The following is a 17643-nucleotide window of genomic DNA, read 5'->3' as shown; positions in this document are numbered from 1 at the left end:
AGCCCCAGCCACCCCGGGGCTGCCCCCAGCCGGCTGCAGGGATGTGGCGGCACAGGGGCGTCAGGTTTCCTCAACCACCTGCCCCGCCGCGGCGCCCGGTGCTCCCGGCACCTCACGGCAGCCACACCGAGCCCCGGCAGCGCCCCACCGGGCCGGGCCCGCCATGGCGCCCCGACCTGCCCAGGATAGCGGCGGGCGGGTCTGCCCTCCCTCCACGATCCCCCCAAGATGGCGGCGGGCGGCCGCGCCCCTCCCCTTCTCCCGACCTCCCCAAGATGGCGGCGGAGAGCCGCGGGCCCCTCCCCTCCCCGTCACGGCGGCCCCAAGATGGCGGGCGGCGGGGAGCCGGACCCGGGGCAGGTGGTGGAGGCGCTGGAGCTGCTGCTGCGGCAGCCCGCGGGGCCCGGTGAGCGGGGCGGCGCGGCCGGGACCGGCCCGGAGGGCGCCCTGCGGCTGGAGACGGTGCTCAGTAACGCGACGGCGCTGGACGAGCGGCTGCGAGGGGAGCCGGGCTGGGCGGCGCTGCGCGGCCTCCGTTCCGCCGTGCTGGCCCGGGCACCGGCGCTAGCGGCCGGGGCGGAGGGCGAAGGCGAACCGGGCTGGGCCGCCGCCTGCGCGGTGCTGGCGCTGCTGCTGTGCCTCAAGGAGCGGCTGCTGGCGTTGGCCGCCCTCCCCGCCGCCCCCGCGGCCGTGCCCGGTGCCCCGCCGCCGCCCGCCGCCGACACGCTGAGCGCCGCGCAGGGCCGGGCGGTGCGGCGGGCGCTGCGGGCCGCCGTGGGGCTGGGGCTGACGCCCTACCTGCCGCCGGGCGTGGGGCAGCGCCCCGGGCCACCCCTGCCTCCGCCGCTGCCCCCGGGGGTGACCCGCGGGGCCCGGCTCCGTGCCGCCACCGGCGCCCTGGTGGAGCTGTGCCGGCACCCCGCGCTGGGCGGCCCGCTGCTCGCGCACCACCTCGGCATCCTCCTCGCCGGGCTCTGCCTGCTGGGACACGGCCCCGCCGCCGACAACGAGGTCGGTGGGCCCGAGCCTCCCGCTCCCCCACGCGTGTCCCGATGCTTTGGTGCTGCTTCGCGGGGTGGCCGGTGCAGGGGATGCCCTGAGAGCCCCCGTTCAGCACAGCCTCCCTCTTTGGTGGCTGCTGCTGAGCCATGTCAGTCTGAGTGTAAAAGAAGAGGTTAAAGCACCACTTCAAGTACAGCCTGGGAGGGAGAGCTCGAGGGGCACCGGCACCACACCGCCGGCAGCACCATGCCACAGGGAGCTGGGTGCCAGCATCTGTGCAGGTGCAGCACCCACGGCCGGGCTGCCCTCACCACCTCAGGGCTTGTTTTTCCAGGGCCTTTCAGAATTGGAGCGAGCGCAGAGCCGGGAGGCCCTGCAGCACATCCTGGACCGTGTCTACCAGCCCCTGGCAGTGCGGGAGCTGCTCATCCTGCAGGGTGGCCCCAAGCAGGTACTGGCTGCAGCGGAACCATCATAGGGCAGCCGCGGATCCTGCATCCCAGCAGGAATATGATGGCCCAGCAAAGCACCTTCTGTACCCTGGGCTGCCTGTTTGCATGTCATGGAGGGTCACCACTCAGCCTGCAGGGTGACGTGCTGCTGCCTCAGCACCGGCTGCTGTTTGTGGCCTTTTCAAAGGCTGCCTCATGGTGGTGGGGAGAAGGAAATGGGAAATACGTGCTGTCTGCAGAGGCAGCTGCTGGATCGCAGCCGGGGCAGCCCGGGGCTGCTGGCTCGGGTGCAGCTCTGTGCCGTGCTCTAGCCTCTGGCTGGGACCGAAGGCAATTCCTGGGCAGGCAGAAGCTGCCATCCTGTGTGCAAGTGCTGCAGAGGCGCTGTGTGAGGAGCTCACGGGGGTGAGCACCCTCAGTACGTGCTGTGGCTCACCCAAAAGCTAGGGTCTCTCAGTCAGATGAGCCGAGCTGATGTCCTGCTGCAGCACGGCATTGCCAGCCTTGCTCCACGTGTCCTAGTAAGCATGCACATTCAAACTGCTCAATTTGTAGATTTGCAGCCTCTGAACAGTGTTGCTGTTTGTACCTCTCCCTGCGCAGTTCTCTGCTTGAGCCCATGGGCTCCTGGTGCTGCTGCCCCAGCACAGCACAGTGTCCAGTGTAGCAGGAGTCACCACTGCTGTCCCCTTACATGCATTAAGCCTGACTTGTCCCCTGAGCCCCCCCTTGCCCCATTTTGGTAATGAGACAGTCAGAGCTGCTGCCTGACCCTGGGAGACTTTAATTAAAGGAGGGAAGCTCTGCATGAGAGGATGTTCCCGGGAAGGTTACTCTCTCATTAAACCCTAATTTGCTTTGTGCCACTGGATGAAGTGATTTAAAACGTTTCTGTGTCCTCTGCTCCTATCTGGTCTTGAGTCCTCCAGGGCAGGGCGCAGGCCTGTTAGCGAGGGTTTGCCCGGAGCGTGCACTGGGGAGAATACCCTACTTAGCCTGCTCCTTTGTTTCCTTTCAGAGTCATCCCTCTCCTGGGGAAGAAACAAAGCCAGCGCTTGTACGGGCTCCAGCATGGCTGCGGCGCCTTTGTGGCCAGCTGCTCTCAGAAAGGCTGATGAGACCCAGCGGGGTTCAGGCTGTGGTTCGGGGCATCATGGAGGGAACTGGTGGTGAGTAGGGTGCTTGGGCGCTGCTGGTGGTTTCCAGGGTTGCAGATTAAAAGAGACTGTGATGATGTGTCTGAGACGTTTCATCCCGTGGGAAGCCCAGAAAAGATAGCACCAGTAGAGCACTGAAATGGGGAACGCTTTTGTTAGGCTAAACCGACTTCTGTAACACTCACGCAGGTTTTGCTTCTGAGTATGGCAAGGCTGCTGAACTCTTGAAACATGAATGCCTTTGCAAATGCCTTTAGCTTGGGGTATGCCATCCATATTTAGGGATGAGAGCAGGGGGTAACTCCAGCCAACTTTTAGTATTACGGCCCCTTGTGCTGGTTGGGTTTTGGTGCAGCAGTGCTCAGTGTTAGGCCGTTGGCAGCTGCAGTGGAGTGGGAGCAGTCTTATGCTGGGCCTTGGCAGCCAGGTCCCCTGCTCTGTTTCCTGCCAGTTAGGTTAAGCATTAAGCATTGCTCTTTAAAAGCTGAATCCCACAGCACCAAAGTCTCTTCCGGCCAGTGCAACCTGAAGACACCATCCAAGCATAGCTTCCCTCCCTTTCTGGCTTGCACACCTATTTATAGACATTGTTTTCCAGTGTCAAAGGCCTTGGATAATATTTTTCCCTTTCCCTCAGGTGTTTTCTGAAAGATGATTGGTTTAAGGAGATTAATAAAAGCTAAAAATCCATTTTTTTTTGCCAGAAACAATGAGTTCAGCCAAAAATGGCCCTGCTGTTTTCTGTCAGGCTGAGCTGATCTCCTCTTTCTGTGCATGGAGCAGGTGGCACTGATGCTGAAGCAGCAGCTGTGGACTGGAGAAAATGTGATGCGGTTGCAAAGATCCTGGCTTCCTGTCCTCAGCAGTGCCTTTCCCTCGAGGACTACTACAGACGTGTGTGCCCTCAGGTGGGTGCTTCCCTCCGTCCTCCCTGTGGCATGCTGGCTCTGCCTGCAAATGCAAAAGTGGGAGCACTCTCAGGTTCCCAGCTTGGCAAGTGTCTACTGTCGATACCACTTGCACGTTGCCTTGCTCTTGAGGCAGGCTGCCCCAGCGTGGAGATGTTTTCCTGCGGCTCTGTCAGTGGGACGTGCCTCCACCACGCTCTTGAATTTTCTATATTTTATTGAAATGCTGAGCAATGCTCCCTGGTCACATGAGGTCACTCGCTTTAAGGAGCTTTGTGCTGGGGGGCTCTGGCTTCCAGCCTTCAGCTGCGGGCATGGTGCAGGCTCACAGCGCCCAGAAACACCTCCTGCCTTACCACATGCATGAGATGGAGAGCTGCTCCTCCGCGTGGGGTGTTGTGCCCAGTGTCCAGTAAAGCAGCACCACAGAGGCTCCTCCGCTTTTGGCTGCAAGGAGTCATTTGCTAAGCTTTGTTCTGATATCATGGAGTTTTCCTTCCAGATTCTGGGCTTACTGCACATCCAGGACAAGCTGACAGCACGCCAGTTCCAGAGAGTGGCCACCACAACACTGCTCACCATGGCGAAAGAGCACCCTCAGCTGGCAGAGAAATACCTGCTCCAGCCTCTGCTGGCACCGCTTCTCCGCTGCTCGGATGCAGCAGGTAACGGCTGGCGAGGCACCGTGTCGAGCCCTGGAGTGAGGAAGGGTCTGATTCCTCTTTCCAGTGGTCTTTGTCTTTCCATCAGAATTTTCCCATGTTGGTGACTTGGCTGCTGAGGGTGCCAGCCCAAAGCTGCTGGTTGTGGATATGTCTGTGTGGCGATGTGCACCACGTTTACTAGCAGTAAGGGAAATTAGCGTTAGAGTCAAGTAGTGGGGCTTCTGCCGTCCCCTCTGGGTACCTCTCCCAGTCTGACAGTCTTGTGCTGGGCTCCTGGATGGGAGCCATCAGTTCCCCACACTGACCAAGCAGCTCCCCAGGGAACAATCCCTCAGAAACTTGTGGTCTGCTTTGATTTGCTTGTAGCCTTGCAGAGGTTACACCACTTCAGTGATGTTTTCCACAGCTAACAAGGGCTCAGTGGTTCCCATGCTGCCCTTGTGTAGGGAAAGCCAGAGGACTCTCCATGGGCTTTTTGGTGCTGGGCGTGAAGGGTTGCCATTTTGCTGAAGCCTCCTTGGCATGTGGAGGTGCTGATATTTCTCCTCTTTGTTTTCAGAGATAGCAGCGGAAGATTTGTCAGCAGGGACAGTGCTGGTGACGGAGGCAGAGCTCAGCAGCTGCGTGGAAGATGTGTTCAAGGTAGAGTGTCTGTTGTGGTGTGTGAGGAGGTGAGAACACTGCTCTGGGAAAGAGCTGGTTTGAGACTTCCTCAGCAGTTCAGCGTGTGTGTGTTTTACACCACGGTAAAAGCGGTGTCTCAGGCAATCATGGTGCTGAAGCAAGGCCTAGAATTGCACTGAGTAACCTTGAAAGAAGTACTGCACAGGAGGGAGTGCAGCTCCTTCATGGATACCAGAGGCACTGCCTTAACCCTTTCAAGCATTCTCACCTGAAAATGTTCTACAGAGTGGCAGTGAGCTCTTGCTGGTTGTTTTTCCCCATGCCTTGCTGGTGTGTCGATGAAAGTAAGGAGAGAGTCGGAACAGTGGGCTGGAGGCCAGGATTCCCCATGGTGCTGTCACATTCTCTTCCTCCTTGAGCTGCAGCAAGAATTTCTGAGCATTGCTAGCTTTCACTGCTTCCTGCAGGATCAGGACCCGGGCTGTGGTTGTAGATCAGGTAACATTAGAACAGGCAGAGGTGGCACACAGGAGGTGCTGGTGGCCTGGCACACGTCGCTTTGGGTGATCGGTCCCTGTCAAAAATGGCATTTCTCTCCTGTCAGCCTCCGTCAGAGGCATGCAGCTGGTCAGGGGGAAGCAACAACCACGGGGAGTTCTGTAAGTGCTGAGTCTTCAGAGGATGCCCGAGTTCTCCTCCCAGGCTGTCGCTGGTTCACTCTGCTCTTAGTGCCTCTGTGCCTCAGTTTCCTTGCTGTGAAACATGGATCATACGGCTAATGTTACCTGTGGGAGGGAGAGCCTGCTGCCCTCTGCTGCTGCTCAGAAGTACCTTCATGCCTCCCGAGGTCTGCAGAGGGCAGCCTGAGCCCGAGTCTGAAGAGAAGCAGCTGGAGCTGGGAGTTTTCATACAGCTCCTGCAGTACATGGCTGAAGGAATTACGGTGCATCCAGTCCCCTTGGACGAGCTAAAATGATGAGGTTAGGTAAAGAAAAACGAGTAGCCTGTTTTGCGGGGACCTTTCTGAGCTTAACCTTGTGACACGTGGTTTTCCGTGTGCGTGATGTTAATTTTAAAACCTGTGGGTGGGTAATCCCTCAGCAGCTGGTGCTGGGTGTCCGGCAGTTGCTGATCTGCCCCCAGGAGCTGCTCACGGGACAGGACACAGCCTGGAGGCGCTGGTCGGACCTCAGCACTGTGAGGCAGGAGGGGCTGCAAGAGCTCGGCACCTTTCCCGCCTGGCATTCAGACCCTAGTTGGGTTCTGGGGCATGGAGAGGGCTCAGCAAAATGGACAGAAACCCAGTTCTGCTTGGAGAAAGGCTGCAGCCTGGCTGTATGAATAACCCACCTTCTGTGTTAGAGGACATGTCCTGTGGGCAGGACAGTGCAGGTTTAGAGTCTGGAGATCCTTCCAGCAAGGATTTTTGTCCTAGTGATGTCGGTAGGGAGCCTTTCCACCTCCGTGGAGTCAGTCTGTTCCCCACTGGAAAATGCCCCTGTTCTTGTAGAAGGACTCCTCCTTTGCAGCGGGGTGCTTAGCAGTGCAGGTCTTGGCTCTGGCACTGGAGAGAGAGGTGGGGTCCGTGCTTGTGCTCCCTGTGAGGGAACAGGGTTGTTGTGTGGGGCCCCTCGTCTGAAACCTTTCCTCATGCCTCGTTTTTCCACTGTTCCCGCCAGTATCACCAGTACCACGCTGCAGGCTTCACTCCTGCCTGATAGCAGCTGAGCCGTCTGTTGCATCCCAGCCAAGAAGGACATCTCAAGCCCAGGAATTCAACTTCCAGAAGCTGGTGACTGGCTTCCTGGCATGCCCCTAGGCAGCCTAAGCTCTTAAATGCTGTGATTGTTGTAGTATTTTGCGTACTAATGATCTGTTGCAACTAGCTGGCAGGCAGAGACCAGTCTGGAGGGCTGCTCTGTGGCTGCTGTTCACAATGAGAATACTGCTGGAGTTTGGGGCGGGTCCCTCCCTAATGGCACAGTGCTCCAGGCCTGACAGCAGCCAGATTAGCGACGGAGACTCCAGCCTGCCATTTGTGGGGTTTTCTTGCCTAGCAAGTGTCATTTGATGCTGAGTGCGAAACCATCCTTGGGGCTTCATCAGGGAGGCTTTGTGTAGAAAAGGTTCTGGTTAGGAAGAACGGCTCCACGGGGATTAGAGCAAGCAAAACATCGGTTTGCATCAATACAGCAGGCCAAGACACTGTCAAGATCTCCTTCCTAGGGCTCATACCTGGCTGTCACCCTGCCTCTGGCAGGCAAAAGCTCCTTTGCTCTGTCCCGAGGGCACTTGTAGCCCTTGGAGCAGGGACTTGCTTGCCACATGTGCAGATCGGAGGTGTGGGGAGCATCCCAGTTTGAAGGGACAACATCTTCTGGGCAGGTCGTTCACCAGCCTACACAGCTAGAAGTCCCTTGGAGAACTTGTCTGTTTTTTCCCCTTTTCTTTAAGCTAAAAGCTATGGAGGGAGATAGACTCTGGAAAAAAAAAAAAAGGACCTGAACAAAAAAACCCTGAGTCCAGCCAGACAAAGCTTTTTATCAGTTTTAGTTTTTTATCATATTTATCAGTTTTCTAAACCAAACTTTCCCATTATGGCTTTCACTGTAAGTGTCTTACCTGGCTTTTAGATTTGGGCAATTTCTTTAAAAGGATTGAAAAGGAAGCCCGATGTCATAAGACTTCTGTGAGCACTTCTGTGCTCCGTGGGCAGTGGCAGGGCTTGATTACAGTGCTCTGGTAACAGCAGCTTGAGTGGGTAGAGGGTGCTGGCTCTGAGGAGGGTATTGCCAGTGCTTTGGGAAGGTGCTGCTTGAGGCAGAGGACAGGAGCATGGTTCTGCAGCCTCCTCAAAGCCTGGTCAGCTCAGCACACATCAGCCCTGCTGCCTTGCTAGGGACTGATCTGCGTATTTAGGATTTGGCTTTGAATGCAATTTCCATAAAGATTTGCTAATTCAGAGATGCCTAATGCATCTCTCTGTATCTTCAGACCTTACCCCTAAGCAGTAGACTTCCCAAGTAGCTATCTGCAGTGTTCCTGTAGCTTGGAGCCCTGCTGTGGTTAAGCAAATACTGGGAGAAAGGTGGTGCTGAAGGCTGCTTTTAATACAGAACGTGGCATAATTGGGGAGATCAGGCTCCAGGCTGAAAGGAGCAGAGGCTGTAAATGCTCTGCCGTCCTCTCTGGTGGCAGCTGTCCTGCGTGCACGTACCTTCTGTCCTCCCTCGGCCTTCCCTCTGCTCCATGCAGGTGTTTGACTTCTCCGTGTGCCCTTCTCTCTCTGTAGGTGTACGTGGTTGGAAATGACAGCTCCAGCCTGCTGCTGGGATCCCTGCAGTCAGTCCTGGGAGTGGTTTTCTGCCTCTATTCCTTCGCCAAGCAGAATGTGTCATACTTACGGTAAGGAAGGACTGTGCACAGCTTCTTCTGGGGTTTTGTTTCTCTGTGCTGCCTGGCTCCAAAGCACATGCTCTACACGGACACGTAGAGAAGTCAAGACCAATTTTCGTACCCTGAAGAGCTCATTAAAAGTAGGCAGTAACCACAGGCATAGGCCAGGTACGTGACCTTACTGCCTGACCTGTGTACACAGAAGCAGTTCTCGCCTTGGTTTGTGTCAGGAGGATTAGAAATGGTAAAAAGCAGCAGCTGGAGCTCTGACTCTTTGAAGTAAAAGATCATCTTTTTCCTATCCGGGATCATTTTTCTGGTGTGTGCACGACCTGCCTCCCAGCAGCCGTTTCTTGCACTGTGCCCAGCTCCCCCACGACTGACACAATGGTGAGCATTATGCGCATCAGTCATGGTGGCAGCGACAGTGGTGACCAGGTGTGACTGTCCTCTGCCCGTCTCCTCCCGGGCTTTCCCTGCGCTGCCCTGAGTTTGGGCCAGCCTAGTACATACGTTCCTGGTGGGTTTATACTAATGCCTGGGTGTTACTGGCACGTGGGTACTAGAGGTTTCCCCTAAAAGGTCTGTGCTATTATTAACGACTTGGTGAATCACTTCAAGGAGTAGCGAGTGCTGGGGCACGTTCTTAGAACACGCCAAGTTAACACTGCTGCTGAGTGAGCACAGTCACTGCTAGCTTCTCTCTTGACACAGGAATTTGGCAGGGGTAACAAAAACCACAGCTGCCTGGAAGTGTTCAGGTTCCCAGACCCCTGGCACAGCACCGCTGCTCGATCTCATTAACCTGCATTGTTCCTTGGCAAGGGTTTCCATGCCACCTTACAGTGCTCCCCGTCTCCTTCATCTTTCTTGGCACGGCTGGCAGCTCTGTGCTTTGTCAGATCGGCACGAAGCGTCAGGCACTGTGTACTGTGGCTGCGTGCAAGTGGCTGTCCTTGCACAAACACGCTGTTCACGCAGAGCGCTCCCTTCCTCGCTGGGCTGCAATCTTGAAGGACCCAGCTCCTTCCATCTGTGAACGCTAGAAGGACAGGCTGTTCTGCTCAGCTCCTGACCTGACACAAATGCCTTCAGCTAGCTGGAGCTCTCAGCCCAGAGCATCCCACGGCGTGTCCGTGGTCACTGCAGAGCATCCGTGCCTTTCCCCTCTCCCTGGGCCGTGCTGTCACACTGCGGCACTGCGCAGAGCGCTCCAGCGGGCAGAGCAAGGTCACTGTTGATGTCTCTCTCTCTCTCTCTCCTGCCAGCTCCCCGTGCGAGGAGGTCCTGCTGTGGTTCCTGGAGAAGTCAGAGAGGGAGACGTCACTGTCCGTGCTGGAGAGCTGTGCGGGGCTGGAGGGCAGCGTGCGCCGCCTCCACCCGCGGTGCTGCTTCCGCGTGGGCAGCGAGGGAGGCGCCGTGGTTGTGGTGGAGGAGCCCATCAGGTGAGAGCTGCTGGAGCACTGCGGGGTCAGCCCCCAGACATCGCTCAGTGCCTGGGGCCCTTCGTGGTTAGCTGGAGATGCTGCCCCTGCCTGTCTTGTCCCCCAGGCAGCTGGGTGGCTGAGTTGTGTGCGCTGAGCTGGGACAGCGGTGCCTCCACGCTGCCTCTGGGCTCCCCATCTGTAGTGCAGAGCAATGGCTTTCAGCCCTGAAAACCAGCACGCTGTGAGCATTAGCGTGCATGCCCTGCGTGTCTTCCTGTGTCCCAGGAGTGGCCTCTGGGGTGTCTGGGGACAGGACACGCACCGCCAGTCCCAGTGCTCCCCGAGTGCAGCTTCCACCCCATCCAGGGTCTGTCTCTTGGCCGACTGCGACTGCATGGAGCGGGTGGAATCCCTTGGGCACAGGTGGCACCGTTGCAGCAAGGACTTGGTGGTGCCAAAGTACCTGAGCCAGGCACTGAACCCCCCTCCTGCTCTTGCAGATGGCCTCTGCAAGTAGAGGCAGTGCGTGGCCCTGTGGGAAATAAACTACAGCCATTAGACTCCAGCCGTGCAACCTAGCACTGTTCAGCAGCGAGGCATTTGATTTAAAGAGAGGCAGCTACGTTATTTGGCACGTTACGAGCACAGGCCAGCACTGTCCAGCAGGCAGAGAGCTCGGCTCCTGCCCAGCAGTGTTCTCTGCATGGGTGCGTCGGGAGCTGCGGGCACCCATTTCCTTCCCAGTGTAACAAAACCCTGTACAAATACCCTCGTTCTGGTTTCATTTCAATCTATTTCTGACCTGAATTAGAAGAAGGTCTGCCCTGGGGTTTGCACTGGTTAATCTGAATGTAATTTAAAATTATTCCTTAATGGCCATGCCTCTGCCTCTGTCTGCCCTGCTTTTATGGTTATGACTGCTGCATGAATTAGCTAGTGCTAGGATAGGATGGGTGGACTGAACGTGTGTTTTGTGCTGATGGTTTCTGTTAGTTATTTCTTAAATGAATGCAGGTTAATTAATAAGCTGAGTGCTTGATCATGTAGACCAAATTAACTGAGCAATAGCTTGGCTCAGCTGCCTCCAGGCTCCCGCGTTCTGGCTGTGCTGTGCAGGCTGGTGCTGGGAGCCAGGAGTCCGCACCCCTGCAGAACCCTGAAACCCTGAGCTCTGCCTGGGGAGAGGGTGCCAAGGGTGATGGGACCCTCTGGGTGCCCCTTGGGGTGGTGTCTGCAGGACTTGTTCTCTCCACCTCCTGTGACTGGTGACATGACAGACTCAGCTTGCACTGTTGCTGGCTTTCACAAGAACTGAAATCTTAATTGCAGTGTCCAAGCAAACCACATCTTGAACTAGAAAACCCTTCAGAAGTGCCCCTAGTTCCTGCAGACTGCCGTGTTCCTCTTTTCCTGCACCAAGACGCTGCGCAGTGCATGCTGAATATTTCCCCTTGCAGGGGGAGGCAGCAGGAGCTGCAGAGCTGCTGGGTGCCGCCGGGCCAGGAGCCAGGGGCTCGGGGCAGTGCTGGGGACGAGGGTTTTTAGCAGGAGGCAGCAGCAGGATTTCACCTTGCTGCAGGGCTGTTCAGAGCCAGCCCCGGAGAGGCTCTGGGTGTGTTTGTGGTGGTGACAGGGTGACTTATTTCAGTGATGAAGATGAGGCCCTTTACCAGAAGGTTTCCTTGGAGCAGTGCTACGTGGAGAGCTTAGTGGAGCTGCTGTCTCACTGCCAGAAGAGTGGCCTGGCTGGAGACTTCTTCATCCGCTGCCTGAAGGTGAGGTCTCTGGAGCACACCGTGGGGATGGTTTCCTTGGGGCAGGCTGTGCGGCAGCTGGCAAAGGGAACAGAGCTGCAGTTGTGTTTCTGGGAGCAGCGGGCACGGCACGGTGGAGCACACCGCTGCGTGCTGGGCAGGCGGAGGGGAGGTGCGGGCGGTGTGGATGTGCTGCACACAGGACTGTCGGCCCATGGGGAAGGAGGTGGCTCCTGCAGCATTAATAGCATGGTGGCTGTGGTGACCCTGGAACTGGTTTGCTGTGCCCAACCGGTGCCTCCCTGTGCTTCCTTTCCGGCAGGCGCTGACGCACGTGGCTGCAGAAGACGAGGCAGAGGTGAGCCCCAGTGCCGCAGCTGGAGGGAGTCTCCTGGAACTGGAGCAGCACCACGCCAGGCAGAGGAGGAAGCTTCTGGTCCTGCAGCTGGTGGCCACGCTGTGTGAGAGTGTCTCGGACACCGTGTTCACAGACATTGCTCAGGTGGGTCACGGCAAAGCCCATGGGGAGCAGCAGCTGGGGTGCATGGCACAATGCTCTGTGCCACTGGGCTCCAGGTACACAATTACTAAGAAACAGCTGGAGAAAGCCAGAACATCCTCAGGAAAAGCAGCTTGTTAAGTCAGTTGTGAGTGTCTGAAAAAGGCACCGTCCTGTGCAATATCAACAGGGCTGGCATAACTGTGTTCATGCACTTATAGATGTCTTCATGAATGTGCATCTGCAAAATTTATTAAACACTGTAATTTCAAGGGCTTGTTGAACCTGGTACCAAGCAGGATTGTTAAAATGTGCTGCCTCTGTGCCCCCTGAGCACACGCTGCAGCAGCACTGAAGGGAATTCCTGTCCTGCACCTGGCCGTCTTTGTTGCACACTGAGGGCAGTGCTGTGTTCACCAGCTGCTTTGCATGTTTAACTTCCCCATCCTCTTCTTTTTAACTCAGTGACCTGGTTATGCTGGTTACCTGTGACTTGCTGAAGCAAAGCAGGTCGCTTCTTGCACAGGTTTTCTTATTTTTCTCTTTGGGACAGTGGCATCTCTTGTCCTGTGCTCTGCAGTGGCAGCGCAGTGACACCAATTGTCACCAGCGGGTCTGGCTCTGCTGCCCAGGTCAAAAAGTCAGGAGTGGGAAATGGGGAAGGATTTTGCTGAATTTTTGGGTCTAGCATGTCTGGTGTAAAAAGAAACACAAAGAAAAAAAAAAAAGGCAGACAAAAAAGCCATTATACTTCAGCCTACAAGTAAACACCAGGGGTCATATTTCAAGGAGCGATCCCTCAGGTTTAAACAAGCATCTGCATAGCTGTGTTTTTTAAGCATTTTCTGCAGCACACAGTTCCTCCAGGGGGTTTGTTCTTGCTGCAGCTACTCTGCAGCTTGTATGTGTGTATAACAGGGGTGGAACAAGCAGGAGCTGTCTGTGTGAAGCCTGAGCCAAGGAGCAGCAGCAGCTGTGGGCCTCCTCAGTTGCACGATATATTTTATCTACATTTTCCTGCTCACAGTTGAGTTTTATGAGATTCACCTGATTTCCTTGGTGTTGCAGTACACTCTCCTGCTGAGTGAGACAGAAACATCACTCAGAGTTTTATCTTTCAAGCTTTTTATTCCTTGTAGATATTAGTGTTTAATTTTTGGTATCTACGATCTACTGGTTGTTGTGATGTTTCTGTTTTTGCATCAAGTGCAATTTCAACACATTCAGTTTGCCTGTCACTGTTTTGTGAGAGGAACTGCTCTGACGCTTGTTTGTACTCTGCATTCTTGCTGTTTAACATCACTTTTTTTTTTCTGATCTTACTAGTCCAGGAAGTACCTGTGCCCTCTCAGCAGCCCCTCGGAGCCAGTCTCCCTGCTCTCTGCTGCAGTTGGGGGGCATTTAATGAAGCTGGCAGCAGTCTGCTCGCTTGCCTGTGGTGCCTTAAGTGATGGCAGGAGGCTGGAAGCGTGGGGAGCTGGTGCAATAGGACCTTGTTGCCCTGTCGCTTTGTTTTCCAAAAGAGGAGCTATTCCAAAGGGTTCCTCTTATTTTGCAACAAGCATGTTAAGTGGCAATGACTGCTATTCATTCCTTTCCCACCATGAATGAGTGCCCGGCTCCTGCCACACTCAGTGAGCTGGCCCAGAGCAGTGCTCACCAGTGCAGAGAGCAGACAAAGGAGTGGAGGGAAAGAAGTATTAATTTCAAGCTCCATTAGAAACACAGGAAGCCTGTGGGATCAAAGATCTTGGTGCCAAGTGTCAAGCAGGCCAAAGCCAGCCAAGCGGGATCGTTACTGGCTTGGAAGAAAAATTCTGAGGAAATGACAAACCGTGGTACACGCACACGCAGCGAATGGCCTGTGTCGAGTGTCAGCTGCCAGTGGAGCACGTGGTGTCTGATCCCTGGCTTTGTCTTCCTGCACTCGGGGAGCCCTCTGAGCTGGCAAATTGGGGTAATCGCTGGGAGTCTTGCAGAGCTCGTCAGCAAAGGGGTTTGGCTGTGAAATGCCCAAATGCTCTTGGTGCCTGCGGGTGTCAGGACGTTGTGCTGGCCTGGGGGGCTCGCAGAGGGGTGCAGGCAGGCGTTATTTTGTTAGGATGAAGATTATCTGAGCCGTGATAATCCCTGCTCAGCTCCATGTCTTGCTGCTGTGCCTGGTGCTGTTGGTGACTTTGGTCCATGACGGCAGTCGGCAGAGCCGATGCTTTCCCAGAGCTGCCTGGTCTTCATCTTCTGCTGCTATTGTCTAATGTAATTTTTCAAGCCCAAACCTTTCCCTAGCACAATCTTGTAGGGACTCTTCGTGTTTCCCCCTGGTTGCCACCACCCCCTTTGCTCCCTCTGAGCCCATTTGCTTCCCAACATCTCCTCATGCTGGCCTGTGCTATGACCTTGCTTTCCCGACCAGCTTGTCCCAGGGCTGCGGCGGAGGTGCCGGGGCAACACGTGAGCTCCTACAGCCCTGCCGTAGGGGCCGGGCTGTCAGCACCTTCCTGGTTCAGCTCTGCCTGCTGTGGCTTGGGGAGCGGATGTTAGCTTTGGATTTTAGGTATTGTGTTTCACAAACACTGCTTTTCTCCCTCAGATGGGAGGGCTGCCCAGGGAGAGAAGGGGAGCTCCAGGCTTGGCCACTGCCCACCCTGCAGCTCAGCTCCCCGGTACCTCTGCTGCCTTGGACAGCAAGGTGCGGGGTTTGCTGCCAGGAACATCAGCCTCTCCTTGCTAATGCCCCGGGGACGGGCAGCGGTTCAGGAGCTCCATCACCTCCACCACCACGTTGTCCTGCACCCTCAGTGCATTCACAGCTGGGCTTCACCAGGGTCCCAGCTGCCCCCCAGCTCCCCAGGGCTCCCCAGCAGGGCTGGCATTGCCGTGGCCCTGCTGCAGGGACAGTCCTTGCGACGACCAAGGGATCCACGGCAGCTCTCGGTGGGCTGCTCGGGGCATCTCCTTCCTTCCTTCCTTCCTTCCTTCCTTCCTTCCTTCTTTCCTAACCACTCTCCCATCCGCTGGCAGGTGGAGGAGTTCGTGGCTGCCACGCTCCAGCGGGCGTGCGTCAGCCTGGCGCGGGGCCGCGGCACAGCGGTGGAGGCGCAGACGCTGAGCATGGCCATGGGGCTGGTGGCCGCCGCGCTCGGCGGAGCCGTGCAGGTGAGCGGGCACCGGGCGAGCCTCGGGGCTGGGGGGCTTCATTGTGGGGCTGGGGGAGGCGGTACTGTCCCCGCAGGGGGTCCGGGTGCTCCTGGGGCTGGGTGTGCCGCCCAGCCGCAGTGTGTTGGTGTACACTTATTGTATTGTTCCTGGGAGCACAGCCAAGGGTGCCTTCCCCGCGAGGTGCTCGCCAGAGCCCGCTTGACGCGAGGGCCGGGCTCCGCGGCGGCACTTTCTGGTCCCAGTTATCTCTTTGGGAAGTGCCGGCCTGCCTGCACACGCGTGTGCTGCTCTGGTTCCCGCTGGCATTCACAAGCCACTTCCTCCTGTTTGCTTTGTCCCTTTAATCAAGCTCTCTTGACAATGCCATGTGTTCCCAATAACAAAGCAGCCAGACACAGAAGGCTGCGCCCTCCCAGCGAGGAGGAGGAGGCGGCGAGGTGGAAACCTCTTTGTGTGCCCCGCAGGCGTGCCCGCAGCTGCTGGGCTGGCTGTGGGATCTGGCGGCTGTCACCGGGCTGGACGGACTCCACGTCCTGCAGCCCAGAGGTCCTGAAATCTTCGTGTGCCACCAGCTCACGGAGACGGTGCTGCCTCAGGCAGAAGTGCTTCAGTGCAGAAGGCAGCACAGAAAAGCTCTGCTAGCTCACAGAGTGTTGGCTAATTTATTCATAATCCAAAATCTGCTTCTGAGAAGGCAATGACGGAGCAGCAGTCTCTTTACATACCACCTCCTGCACCCCATACATTCATACCACCTCCAAAGCGTGCTGAACCTCTCCACGGAGGCTGTGCCATTCTTGAAGGTCCTCTATAACAGCAGTGCTCGCTCAGTTGCACAGTGTCGGCTAAATGCCATTGGAGAGTGACAATGGGTCCTAGTGCTGTGAAATCACTTCTGGTTACATCACCGAGCAGTCAGTTGCTTCATGTCCAAAGGAAAATTCAGCCATTAACGGGAAAAGATAATTTATTGTGTCTTATGTGCCGAATTCCTAGCATTGGGAAGAGAGACATTTAGTTAAAAAAAAAAGAGAGAAAGAAAAGTGTGGTATATTCACAAACGAGGAGATAACAAGCAGTGTCCTTCAATTAAAACAGCAGAAACTGCCAGTTCTCATGTAATTAATGACCAGTTCTCGTGTAATTAATGACCATATTGTGGCAGTTGATGTGCAGGAAGAGGAGGTGCAAAGCTCCCCCATCAGGTGCCAGCTGGGGCATTGCTGGGGCTTGCCCTCGGCGGTGTCTTTTCACGCGCAGGCCTGGGGCTGAATTGGGTGCTCAGCGTGGGGCTGTGCCCGGGGCTGGGGCTGCTGGGCACGGCTGGGCTCTGTTCCCACCACTGCAGTGCCGCAGTGCCCCAGCACCCCGTGCTCTGCTGGCCCTGCGCAGAAATGCACAGCCTGGGACCTGGAGCACCTTCAGGTCCTGGGCCTGGTCCTGGCAGCCCAGCCCCTGCCGTGGTGGGCCCAGAGCAGCGTTAATGGCCCCCCCTCCCAGGCGAGCCCCTGCTTCCTCACCTTGTTAATGGAAGCAACTGAACCGGGCCCGCAGATTGAGTGAAAAAGGCTGCCTGGGGCAGCTGGTGCGGGAAGCAGCAGGAGGGGCTGCAAAGCTGCTTGGTTTTGAATGGCCAAGTGGGTTTTACATAAGCATCCAAATGCTCCCCTGAAACCTCTGGGAAAGCGTTGCTTTTCATGCCTTAGCTGCCCAGATTTTGCTCCTGGGACCTAGCAATTAAATCCTAAACCCAGGTTAGGGCAGGAACTGCCCCCGCCGCGGGGTGCAGCTGCCCTGCGAGGTGCTCCCTTCGGGGATCCCGTGGGATCCGGCAGGGCAGCGAGCTCCGTGCCGCTGCCATCCCCACCTGCTGCTGCCACACCTCGGCACTGGGTTTAATATAGGGATTAGCATCAGGGCCATGCACCTCTGTCTTTGTGAGGTGCTTGTGGCTCCAGAGTCGTGGTGTTTGGGGTGCTCGAGGCCAGAGGCTCTGCTCCGGGGCACGAGGAGGTGCCCTTGGGCGTTCCTGCAGCCCTGGCTGCCTGCCCTGGTCTGCTCCTTTCCCACCTGCTCCCCTGACACACTGCCTGTCCTCAACCCAGAAAGCTCCCGTGTTCCTTTGTAGTGCACAAAGCCTTTTATTTCCCAAATGAGGTCTCCCCGTTGTTGGAGCTCTTCACAATGAGCCTATTCAGGGGCAGTGCTGCAATTGATACGTTGGCTGCTAACCTGGCGTTTCACTTGGCAAGCATGTCGAGCCAAGGCAGAGCACCACAGACGGGCCCTTACCTCGTTTTGTGCCCCGAGATGCGATGCTCTGCTGACCTGACTGTGGGGTGCTCGGCAGGAGGGTGCCCTGCAGCAGCTGGTACCACTGGGGCAGCCCTCGGTGTTCCTGCAGTCCTGCTCCTGCCCGCTCTGTGCTCCCCCTGCCCCGCAGGGGCTTGTGGTGTTTTGGCCGTCAGTGCCATACAGTTCCCCTGCCTCACAACAGCTCTAATCCCAGAGTATTTCTCCTGCTTCTGGCACGAGGGAGCGGCCCCATGCCAGAGGAAGCCTCTCGCTGCGATCACGCCAGCGCTGCTCCTCTCCTCCCC

At 56.7% G+C, this 17643-nt stretch overlaps 1 protein-coding gene across 1 annotated transcript in view; it reads left to right on the top strand.

Annotated features, from left to right (window-relative positions):
• Window positions 1–41: 41 nt before the first annotated feature.
• TANGO6 (transport and golgi organization 6 homolog) overlaps window positions 42–17643 on the top strand; it is a 31684-nt gene continuing 14082 nt past the window's right edge. Inside the window, 12 exon segments of the mRNA XM_040571546.1 lie at window positions 42–287; window positions 289–1011; window positions 1337–1453; window positions 2473–2623; window positions 3395–3519; window positions 4022–4184; window positions 4744–4826; window positions 8101–8213; window positions 9473–9649; window positions 11280–11406; window positions 11708–11887; window positions 14906–15040. Of these exon segments, the coding sequence (XP_040427480.1) occupies window positions 42–287; window positions 289–1011; window positions 1337–1453; window positions 2473–2623; window positions 3395–3519; window positions 4022–4184; window positions 4744–4826; window positions 8101–8213; window positions 9473–9649; window positions 11280–11406; window positions 11708–11887; window positions 14906–15040 (2340 nt within the window).

Source organism: Cygnus olor, chromosome 12 (assembly GCF_009769625.2).
Source record: "Cygnus olor isolate bCygOlo1 chromosome 12, bCygOlo1.pri.v2, whole genome shotgun sequence".
Taxonomy (NCBI): Eukaryota; Metazoa; Chordata; class Aves; order Anseriformes; family Anatidae; genus Cygnus; species Cygnus olor.
This window is presented reverse-complemented; position numbering and strand designations above follow the sequence as displayed.